This window comes from Aedes albopictus, chromosome 2 (genome assembly GCF_035046485.1).
Source record: "Aedes albopictus strain Foshan chromosome 2, AalbF5, whole genome shotgun sequence".
Lineage (NCBI taxonomy): Eukaryota > Metazoa > Arthropoda > Insecta > Diptera > Culicidae > Aedes > Aedes albopictus.
In genome coordinates, this window is record NC_085137.1 from 162,521,358 (window position 1) to 162,533,722 (window position 12,365).

At 40.7% G+C, this 12,365-nt stretch overlaps 1 protein-coding gene across 1 annotated transcript in view; it reads right to left on the reverse strand.

Annotated features, from left to right (window-relative positions):
- The window catches only part of LOC109407206 (zinc finger-containing ubiquitin peptidase 1), a 35,392-nt gene that overhangs the window by 6,005 nt on the left and 17,022 nt on the right, over nt 1-12,365 (reverse strand). The window contains exon 4 of the mRNA XM_029859005.2: nt 6,714-8,154. Coding sequence (XP_029714865.1) covers nt 6,714-8,154 — 1,441 coding nt within the window. The remainder of the gene's footprint in view (nt 1-6,713; nt 8,155-12,365) is intronic.

A 12,365-nucleotide genomic window follows, 5' to 3' on the forward strand; every position in this document is an offset into this window, starting at 1 on the left:
ATTAGGATCTACATAATAGTAAAAAAAACAAAATTATGCAACAAAACAAAATATCGCAACAGGCTGAATACCGCACTATGGCCAAGACTCCGGACCAGAGCGTTCATGATTAACTAAAATTTCAATCATGATTAATCATTGATGATTTAAGTTCCAATTTTGGTGATTATTGATTATGATTAATTTGATTTTTAGGATGATTAAAGATTATGATTAATGATTAAAATTGGTATCTGTGATTATTGATTATGATTAATGATTAAAAATTAATCAATCACAAAAAACTAGAAATGATTAAAATATATTTATTGTTTAACATGTTTTTGAAGTTTCAAACGTAAAAGGTAACTCTGTCCGGGAGATTTTTGAAAAAAGAATCATAAATAATATTATTTAGAACAGCATTTGAACCAATTTAAATTGGATCATATATTTTATATGATGAATCATTTTTGGTGATGAATGATTAATGATTGATTAATATTTTTTTCTTATGATTATGATTACTGATTAATGATTAGATTGCAAGAACAGAGTGATTAAGATTAATGATTAATGATTAAATGAGATTTTTCTGTGATTATGATTAATGATTTTGATTAATCTTAATCATTAATCATTAATCATGATTAAATTTATGATTAATCATTAACACTCTGCTCCGGACTGGCCAAAACTGAAGCTTCTGCGCTTCTACCACAGAGAAACGGACGTCACACTCTGATCGCTTTCCATCGATCACCTTTTTGACGGGTGATTCAAATATTCAATAGGTAGTCGATTGGCCACTCGTAGCGCTGGTATCGTATTTGCTCCTTTTTGACATTTGCTCACTACCGGCATCTAGTGGTGGCCCGGCCAAACACAGTACGTTTAACATTGGGCGATTGCGTTTTCATGACGATGTTTTTAGAGAAACTTGTTCTAAATGTGACGTCTGTTTCTCTGTGCTTCTACCCTATTACATTGCTTATAGTTTTTTTCAGGAGTGGCCCATTTGGCATAGCTTCATTCGGTATGCACTCATTTGGTATGAAGTCATTACGATAAAAATAGCCAATAATCATATGAAAACTACCAACGTGCCAAATAAAAGGATTCAATCTGAGACATCGATTTTTGTGAATTGCTTCGAATCGGACCAGCAGAATCGATTCACCGATTTAGTCGAATGCTTTGAATCGATGTTTTCACATCGATCTGATATTGTAAAATGTTGTAAAACCATAAAAGATCCGCACATCGAACCGTCTCTGGAGGAATTCCTGGATGAATCCGTGGAGGAATTCCTAAAGAAATTCCTGAAGGAATTCCTGCAGGAATATCTGAAGGAAACAATGAAGGAATCCAGGAGAATTTCCTGGAGGACTCCCTGCAGAAATTCTTGGATAAATGCCTGGGGCAAATTCTGGAAGAAATCTTGACGACATCTCTGGATGGAGGATTCCCTAGAGGAAATCTGGGAGGAATCTCTTAAGAAGAAACATCTTGAGGAGGATCTTTTGGAGAAATCCCTAGAGGAATGCTTGAAGAAATCCCTAAATGAATCCCTGCCTAGAGGAATTCTGAATCTCTGGAGAAATTTATGAAAAAAAAATCCTAGGAAAAATCCCTAAGAAATATTTTTGAAGGAATTCTTGGAAGAATTTCTGGAGGAATTCTTGGAGGAATTTATGGAGGAATCGCTGGAGAAATTTTTGGAAGTATCCTAAGAGAAATTCCTGGATAAATTTCTGAAGAAATTTCTAGAGCAATTCCTAGAGAAGTTCCCAGAGGAATTCCTGGAAGAAACCCTTGAAGAAATCCTAGTGGATTCCCTAGAAAAATTCCTTGGGGAATTCCTGAATAAATTCCTGGAAGGTTTCTGAAGGAATCCATGGATGATTTCCTTGAGAAATTCCTGAAGAAATACCTGGGGTAATCCCTGGAGAAATTCTTGGAAACTCTAGAGAAATTCCTAGAGGAATCCCTGTATACATTCCATGAGGAATCCCTGGAGGAATCCTTAGAGAAGTCCCTGGAGGAATTCCTGAAGGACTACAGGACCACTTTCAGGAGGAATTCCTGTAGGAATCTCTAGAAGCAACTCTTTGAGGTATCTCAAGAGGAATACCTGTAGGAATCTCTGGAGGATTTTTTAGAGGAATCTCTAGAGAAATTGCTAGAGGAATTCTCGGACGAATCCCTGTAAGAATTTTTAGAGGAACCATGTAGGAGTTCCCAAAAAATCCTAGATGAATTTCTGGAGGAATCCCTTCAGAAATTCTTGAAGGAATCCCAGAAAGAATTCCTAAAGAAATCCAATGATCAATTTTTGAGGGAATTCTAGGAGGAGTTTCTGAAGAAATCCCAGGAGGAAGTACTGAAGAAATCGCTGAAATTCTAGAGGAAATCTTGAAGGAATCCTTAAAAGAGTACGCAGAAGAACTTTTGAAGCAATCCCTGTAGCAGTTCCTGAAGGGAATCCTGGAGCAGTTCCTAAAGAAACTCCAGGAGGAAGCCTGAAAGCAATACCAAGAAGCATTCCTAAGGGAATTCCTGAACAGTTCCTGGAGGAAGTCTTAGATTAATTCCTGGAGGTGTTTCTGGAAGAATTCCAGGAGGATTTCCCAAAAAGAGTTCTCGGAGGTATTTTCAAAACAATCCTGGAAAGTTGTTCCCGAAAGAATCACAGAATGAATTCCCAGGTGAATCCCTGGAGGAATCTTGAAGAAATTTGTGAAAAAAAACCTCATGCGGAATTCCTTAGGGAATCTCACGAGAGCTTTCTTAGCGAATTCCTGGAAGAATTTCTGTAGGAATCTCTAGATAAAAAATTGAAGAAATCCATGTCTGCAGTAATTTCTGGACGAATTATTGAACGAATACTTGGATGGACTGGATGAATTCCTGGGTTAATTTTTGAATAAACTCTAGTAATATTTTCTGAAAGAATTCCTGGAAGACATTCCTATAGAAATACTTCGAATACTTCCAAATGCAAGTAGGAGCAATCTTCAGCGGAATTCTGGAAGAATTCCTTGAAGAAATCTCTGAAGGAATTTCTGCAAAAATACCTTACAGGATCTCTGGAGAAATTCCTGAAGGAAACCTTGAAAACGGTATTTGCACAATCCCTAGATAAATTCTAAAAGGAATCTTTAGAGGAATTCAAAATGGAATCACTGCAGCAAAGCTATGGATTTTTTTTAAATTTTATTATTTGTGTATTTTAACCAAAGCCAATTCTACACTTTATTATTGGAGGAATTGTACATGCTCATAAAGTTTACGACACTAGAAACAAATCTAAAACAGTCATTTTGTTTGCTCAAAGCTGCAATGCCTATCTGCTCCAAAACCCCCACCCCCTGGCCCCTTCCAGAGAAAATCCTAGCTACGCCAATGATTTTACGGCTCTGTTTCAAAAATTGATATAACGTTGTGTCTCAACATTCTGAAATCAAAATGAACATTTAATATTCTTGAATTGAAAGAAAAATAGAATGTAAAAAAAAACCCTAATTAATCCACCTAGCGGTGATAGTGCCTTTCTCGTGCTTCGAAATATCCTTTCCACAAAACTCGAGCGACATGTTGATGACATTGACATAAATACAAAATGAAAATTGCTTGCTAAATCTACTCAATATGGATACATTTTATATTAGCATAACATCCAATATTCAGAAAATATAAGACAACGATCCAAAACTCAAACCAAACAAGTGTCATGAAGCTGCAAAATTTTGAAACTTCATTTTAGATTTTCCGGTCATCATTTTATGACTCCGGATATCTACCCCAACTAAACTAACCGCCATCTTGAACATTGAAACACCATCTTGGATGTTCTGATATTCATTTTTGGACTCTGCACCTAAAATGACATAAAATAGTCGCCGTATTGAATTTTGGCATGTCGTTTATGATTTTCTGGTTACCAGTTTTGGACGAAGACCGGCATTCTTCCCCATTCAAACTATAGTCATATTGCAGACCTTGTGAAACAGCGCACAGCTTGGGTTTTCTGATTATAAATTTTGAATTCTGGACATATTTTCATACAAAATATGCCCATAATGCAAGAATTAAAAATCCTATAAAATAGGCACTAACTTGAATACTGGGCCATTATCTTGGACTTTGGACCGCTATTTTGGATACTCTGGTGGACTCCAAACAAATTTCCCATACCAAATACACTTATTTTACATAGTTTTAGAGCTCAAAATTCCTTAAAACAGCCACCATCTTCTGTTTACGCGATCAAATTCTTATTTTTCCATTCAACGTTGACCAATCCTGCTATAACTTTACACCTTAGGAATCTGAAATGGTACGATTTGATGAGATCGCTTTAGTTTTGTCTATATTTTGTTCTCATATATGAGAACTTAGACCTATTCGTCACTGTTGTTCATACCTAATGTTTATCAGGCCATTAAAAAAAGCCACGATTTATTTTTTCACATGAACGTTGGTTCTGCTACACAACAGCTAGTCTCTAATGTGATCTAAGGCTTCTTGCTAACCGTTCATTAGATTATCAAAAAATCTGCGATCTGATGTGTCGTATGTATGGGTTTGGTTCATTTTTATACTTGATAATTTCCGGTGGGATAGCCGGATCTGATTCCATGAGTCATGGACCATGACACTACCGGTTGTCCCAATTATGGTCTGAGAATATTTTATTGCTATTTATTCACCTTTACCTAATCACCGCGATTTGATATATCGCATGAATGGGTTTGCTTCACTTTTACTTCTAACCACTTTCGATGCCACAGCTGAACCCACAACACTACCGGGAATCTAATGTGGTCTGACCCTATTTTTCCATCAGGTTGTCGATAAGTCGTGATCAGTCTTCGTTCTACTGCTCGTGTTGTGTGTAGGTAAGAGGTAACGATAGCACACGAATGTAACAAAGCCGACTGACACCCGACTGCGGCAACGAAATGAAGGTAATAAAAAGTCGAATGTTTACAAGACTGGTCGTGATTTGATGTACCGCATCCATGGGTTTGGTTAAATTTAACATTTTACAACCCGGATCTGATTCCGGGTAACTACCGGCTGAACCAAATATGGTCTAACATTATTGTCTTGTTAACTGCTCATCGGTTAACCAAAAACGCTGCAAATTGAAGGTGTCACATGCAGGGTTTGACAATTTCGACAGGACTCTCTGAACCAATTCCGGACCACTACCAGTGACGTAAGGCTATTTTCTAGCTAACTGTTCATCAGGTTATCGCAAAAGCCACGATTTGATGTGTCACATGCCTGGATTTGGTTCACTTTTATATTTGGCCTCTTCCGGCCACTCAAAACCGATTCCGAAACACTTGCTGACCGTTCATTAGGTAATCTAAAAAGCCGCTATTTGATGTGACGCATGTACGGGTTTGTTTCTCTTTCAGATTTAACCACTTCGGCGGGAACCCTGGAACGGGTTCCGGAACACTACTGGTTCAGATATGATCTGAGATGGTTTTCCTGCTCATTGTCCATCAGGTCATCGAAAATGCCGTGGTTTGATGTGTCGCATGTATGGGTTTGGTTCAATTGTATATTTGGCCACTTCGAGCGGGACGCCTAGAACCGGTTCCGGAACACTACCGGTTCAGATATGGTCTGAGATGATTTTCCTGCTCATTATCCATCAGGTCATCGAAAATGCCGTGGTCTGAGATGATTTTCCTGCTCATTGTCCATCAGGTCATCTAAAATGCCGTGGTTTGATGTGTCGCTTGCATGGGTTGGGTACAATTGTATATTTGGCCACTTCCGGATGGACGCCCAGAACCGGTTCGGGAACACTACCGGTTCAGATATGATCTGAGACTATTTTCCTGCTTACCGCTCATCAGGTTATCGAAAATGCCGTGGTTTGATGTGTCTCATGCATGGGTTTGGTTCACTTTGATATTTGCCACTTCCGGCGGGACACCCGGAACCGGTTCCGGAACACTACCGGTTCAGATATGGTCTTAGACTATTTTTCTGCTTACCGCTCATCAGGTCATCGAAAATGCCGTGGTTTGATGTGTCGCATGTATAGGTTTGATGCATTTTCATATCTGGTCCCTTCCTGGGGTACCGTTCCGGAACACCTAAATGGCCATATCTCCGAAACGGCTGAACCGATCCGAACCATTTTCAATAAGAAACAATGGGACCAGATTCCGCGTCGAATGAACCGTCGGTCATTGAAATCGGATGTGGTTTACTGCCAAAAAGTGATGTGAGTTTTTTTGTACACACACATACACACACACACACATACACACACACACACATACACACACACACACATACACACACACAGACATCACCTCAATTTGTCGAGCTGAGTCGATTGGTATATAAGACTTGACCCCTCCGGAGGCTCTATCAAATTTTCGTTTTTGGAGTGAACATATAGCCTTTCGGTACACCTTGGTGTACGAGAAAGGCAAAACGATCCGGTCGATTTTGTGGGGCTTCAACATCGATTCAAATAATAGATTAATCAAAACAAAAACATCGATGTTACGAACATCGATTTAAAATTTCCCAACACTCAAGATACTGTACGGATCTCATCGTGTCTCTCAAAAATTAAGTAAATTGGTTCAAAATTGACTGCGATATAGCAGCAAGTGTCCAAAATAGGTCCTCCTACCCAAATTATCCCAGACTAAACGGCCTATTGGGAACGAATCGGTTACATCACTTCCACTCACCTGCAACAGTGACGACAGCATCATCTGCAAATTCCGGTAACCGCAACCCCAACCCTTATCCCCGTAACTGGATGCATAGTGATCAACACTAGAGCAAACGTACGTCTTCAGCACATTCGGCGAGGAGGACGACAGTGCCAGCACCCGAGGAGAAACCGATTTTGTGCAAGATGATCCATCGTCCACGCCGTGCGATTCGGCCGCACGCAATCCGACCTGCCGTTCGTAGTAATCGGCAACACTCATCTCACCGGCGTACACCGCCCTCTGCATGGCCGCCGCCGACTGTTCGCGGAAGTTTCCCTGGTCATCCATCCCGTACTGGGCCCGAAGCATTTCGAACTCTCGCTGCTCGCGCAGTTTCTGCGCCTGCTTTTCCAAGTCCGGTTCCTTGGAGGCCGGATTCTGCGGGCTTTTGCTGAAGTGTTTCTCGATGTGGATTTCCATGTCGGCCGTTTTCATGTGATCGAACGAAATTCCGCACACCGGGCAAAGACTGCCGGTGAGGCTTCCGTTGACGGACGCCGCTGCCGGCGTACCACCGTTCTGGCGATCGGCCTTCGCCGGACTTAGAATATCCCTATGCTCAATGTTCACATGCAACTCCAAATCCGAACCGGATTCGAATGTACGCGCGCAGATGGGACATTGTAGAGCGCTCAGGGTATCCACGTGGGAGTTTCCACTGGCTCCATTGTTTATGCTAGGACTTAGCGGGTCAAAGTGCGATCGATTTATATGCTCTTCTAGAACGGTCGGGTTTTCAGTTGTGTAAGGACATAGTAGGCACTGCAACGGACTGGGTTTGACAGTGGTTGCTGCGATCGGTTTGTGAGATTTGAGCTTGAGTCCTAGTTGCGACCGAAGCGGCGAACCTTGACCACCGGCGCCCGTTCCGTTTACGGGGGCGGTAGAAGTGCCGCTTGCTCCCGCCACGACACCACTGGTACATCCCGCACCACCTCCATTCATGACCACTTCTTTTCCTTCATTTAGCATATCACAGCTTTTGTTGCTTGTACTAGTTACCGTCACTTCAGGATTTGTTGGATGATTGTTCAACAGTTGCTGTTGATTGACCTTACTGCTAGCTCCTGACGAATGACTATTGCTACTGCTACTTCCTGCACTCGTACTACCGTTGCTGCTACTAATGCCGTTCTGCTGGCTGCTACCGATACTGGATCTACTACAGGTGCTCGTCGCCGAAGTGCTCATCGAAGAACTGATTTTGCTATGATGACTACTATTACTGGTACCGTTGAGATTTGACTGCTGTTGCTGTTGCTGTTGCCCGAAAGAATTGGTCATTGAAGAACTGCCATTGCTGATGCTTATTGGTTTGCCATTGTTGGTATTTGAAACCGGTGTTAGAAGCTCGGATGTTATCGATGGAGAAAATCCGCGGCAGTCGGAAATGGAATCAGAATCACCGTCAATGCTGAAAAGAAGAAAAAACAAAATAAATCCATAGAAAATAGCCGGCATCCCGAGTAGAGGCAAAGAACAAACCAAAGACAAAATAATAACAAATTCTGCCATGATATTTCATTTTGCCATTCTTATGTCATTTATGAATAACGTTAAATAACTTGAATATATTATCATTGCAAAATTTGTTATTTCTGAGTTACTATTGAATAACAATAAATGCAAACATGACAAAATAAGTTCTTCCGAATATCTCAATTAAAACAACATCTCAATGACATGTTTTGCAATCATAACTTATTGTATTATTGATGAGTTATTTGGTATTTTTCATTTTATTTTGTCAGAGAGAAAAACAATAAATAGATTTATTATTTATCATTGAGTTATTTTCCGGTACAAGGTTAGTTATTATTTTGTTCTTTACACTGAAAAATATTTAAACCCAAAGAATAAGTTCTAAAAACTCAAATTTGACTTTTGACTCAAATTTGACAGCTTATAGTTTTTACACAGCATTGGGTTGTTTTCTCCCTCACCCCACACGAATGTTGTCAAAAACGAAGAAAGAAGCACCGACATATCCGTGCGGCTCCGTGGAAGAAGCCAAATTTGGGTTATCTTGACTAAATCCAAATTTGCGTCAAATAAGGCCTCCGCTGGGTGAAAATAACTTACCACTGGGTGAACATTTTTGCAGCGATCAAATGAGATTTACCTAGTGACCACTATCGCTGTTTGACGCAAATTTGAGTAATTCCACGGAGGTGCGGGATTGCGTCAAAAGAACTTAAATTTGGGTTGATTTGTAGTTCCGTGTAAGCTCTTATCAGGGATGCCAGATGTGAAGACGTGAAGACTTGTCTTAACCCTTAACCGCCCGGGACGATTCTTTCTGACTTCAAATGGCTCGTTCTCCGAAACTAGGGCACCAAATTGCATTCGGTTTGAAGCATCATCAAGGGGAAGAGTGTAGCTTTACAATGGTTTGGCGGGGATCTCCCTATGACCCTCCCCCCTTTTCTGCGGGGCGGATCTAGGTGTGGCATGATCCGTAATATTACCATATGATCATAATTTCGACTGAAAAACAGCGTGTTATTGTCGTTGTTAGTGACAGATTATTCTAAACATGTAATTTCGGACATGATTAGGTCAACCGGTTATCCGGTGACCTCGGAACAGGTTCTGGGGACCTTGGAATCTCCGGTAGAAATGGCCATTTTTCGATTCTAATAGAATCCTATCATGCGACACCTCAAATTTCGCAGAATGCCGCGCGTAATCCAGTAAAACAAAGAAAAACTGTTGATCGATTCTGGTCACCCGGTGACCTCGGAACAGGTTCTGGGGACCTTGGAATCTCCGGTAGAAATGGCCACTTTTCGATTCTAATAGAATCTCATCATGCGACCCCTCAAATTTCGCAGAATGCCGCGCGTAATTTAGTAAAACAAAGAAAAACTGTATTGATCGATTCTGGTCACCCGGTGACCTCGGAACAGGTTCTGGGGACCTTGGAATCTCCGGTAGAAATGGCCATTTTTCGATTCTAATAGAATCCCATCATGCGACACCTCAAATTTCGCAGAATGCCGCGCGTAATCCAGTAAAACAAAGAAAAACTATATTGATCGACTTTGGTCACCCGGTGACCTCGGAACAGGTTCTGGGGACCTTGGAATCTCCGGTAGAAATGGCCACTTTTCGATTCTAATAGAATCCCATCATGCGACACTTCAAATTTCGCAGAATGCCGCGCGTAATCCAGTAAAACAAAGAAAATTTTTATTGATCGATTTTGGTCACCTGGTGACCTCGGAACAGGTTCTGGGGACCTTGGAGTCACCGGTAGAAATGGCCATTTTTCGATTCTAATAGAATCCTATCATGCGACACCTCAAATTTCACAGAATGCCGCGCATAATCCAGTAAAACAAAGAAAAACTTTATTTATCGATTCTGGTCACCCGGTGACCTCGGAACAGGTTCTGGGGACCTTGGAATCTCCGGTAGAAATGGCCACTTTTCGATTCTAAAAAAATCCCATCATGCGACACCTCAAATTTCGCAGAATGCCGCGCGTAATCCAGTAAAACAAAGAAAAACTTTATTGATCGATTCTGGTCACCCGGTGACCTCGGAACAGGTTCTGGGGACTTTGGAATCTCCGGTAGAAATGGCCACTTTTCGATTCTAATAGAATCCCATCATGCGACACCTCAAATTTCGCAGAATGCCGCGCGTAATCCAGTAAAACAAAGAAAAACTTTATTAATCGATTCTGGTCACCCGGTGACCTCGGAACCGGTTCTGGGGACTTTGGAATCTCCGGTAGAAATGGCCACTTTTCGATTCTAATAGAATCCCATCATGCGACACCTCAAATTTCGCAGAGTGCCGCGCGTAATCCAGTAAAACAAAGAAAAACTGGCCACCGGATGACCAGAGTAATCAAAATTTGAATATCTCGTATACTAGACTAGGTGTTTTTGTGATACATGTGGTATAGCTATTGGTTCTACTGAATTACTCTCGTAATTTTGCGAAATTTGCGGTGTCGCATGATGAAATAACATGATGGATGCAGAAATACCAGGAATACCTCCAATTAAACAAAGAAAACTGGTTTGGTTCCAGGGATTCCTCCAGAAAATATTGTTAAATTATTTCTTCGGGACCCCCCTATAAACACCTCCAAAAATTCCTTCAGAGGCTTTCTGGAGGAATTCTGGCAGAAATTTTAGAAGGATTTTTTGGAGGTATACCTGGAGGAATTCCTGGAAAAAATTCTGGAGGAGTTTCTGAAGGAACTTTCGGAGCGGTTTATGGAGGGTCCCGAAGGAATTACTAGACGATTTTTTTAGAAAATTTTCTGGAGGAATCCCTGGAGGAGTTCCTGGTTGTATGTCAGCAGGAATTTCTGTGGAGTAGTTTATAGAGAAATTCCTTGATAAATTCCTGAAGGAGGTTTTGGAGGAATTACTGGAGGTATTCCTGGGGGAACTCCTCGAGGAATTCCTGGAGCAATTCCTGAAAAAGGAAATTCCTTGATAAATTCCTCCAGAATTACCTCCAGGAATTCCTCCAGGGATTCATCCAGAAAATTTTCGAGGAATTTCTGCCAGCAAGATTTCCTTCAAGATTTCCACCCTTCCACGGATTCCTACAGAAAATCCTGAAGGAGCTTCTCCCGGAACTCTGAAAGGAATTCCTCCATAAATTCCTCCAGGAATTTCTCCAGGATTTTTCCATGAATTTCTTCAGAAATTCCACCACAAATTTCTCCAGGAATTTCTTTTTTGGAGTTTTCTCCAAAAACTCCTTCAAGAAGCCTCAAATATTATTCCGGAAATTTCTCAATAAATTCCTCACGGAGTTCCTCCCGTAACACCTCCAGGAATTTCTCCAGAGATTTTTTCAGGTATTTCTCCAGAGAATCCACTAGAAATTTCTGCAAGAATTCCTCCCAGATTTCCTCTAGGGATTTATCCAGGAATTCCTCCACGGATTCCTCCAGAAAACCCTAAAGACTTTTCTCCCGAAACTCATTCAAGAATATCTTCAGAATTCCTCAAAAAAAAAATCGTTCATATATTCTTCTAGGAATTCCTTCAGAAATTCCTCAAGGAAACCTAAAATATTTCTCCACAAATTCCTCAAAGAATTCCTCTAGAAATTTCTCCAGTAATTTCTCCAGAAATTGTTCAAGGTACTCTCCAAGAATTCCTCCTGAAAATCCTTCAGGAATTTCTCTAGAAATACTTCCAGGAATTCCTGCAGATAAATCCTCAGGAAGGGTTACAGGAGAAATTCCTTGATAAATTCCTCCAGAATTACCTAAAGGAATTCCTCCAGGGATTCATCCAGAGAATTTTCCAGAAATTTCTGCCAGCCAGAGTTCCTCCAAGATTTCCACCCCTCCACGGATTTCTACAGAAAATCCTGAAGGAGCTTTTCCCGGAGCTCTGACAGGAATTCCTCCATAAATTCCTCCAGGAGTTTCTCCAGGATTTTTTCCAGGAATTTCTAAAGGAATTCCTCCAGGGATTCATCCATAAATTTCTTCAGAAATTCCACCACAAATTTCTCCAGGAATTTCTTTTTTAGAGTTTTCTCCAAAAACTCCTTCAAGAAGCCTCAAACATTATTCCGGAAATTCCTCAATAAACTCCTCCAAGGAATTTTTTCAGGTATTTCTCCAGAAAATCCACTAGAAAT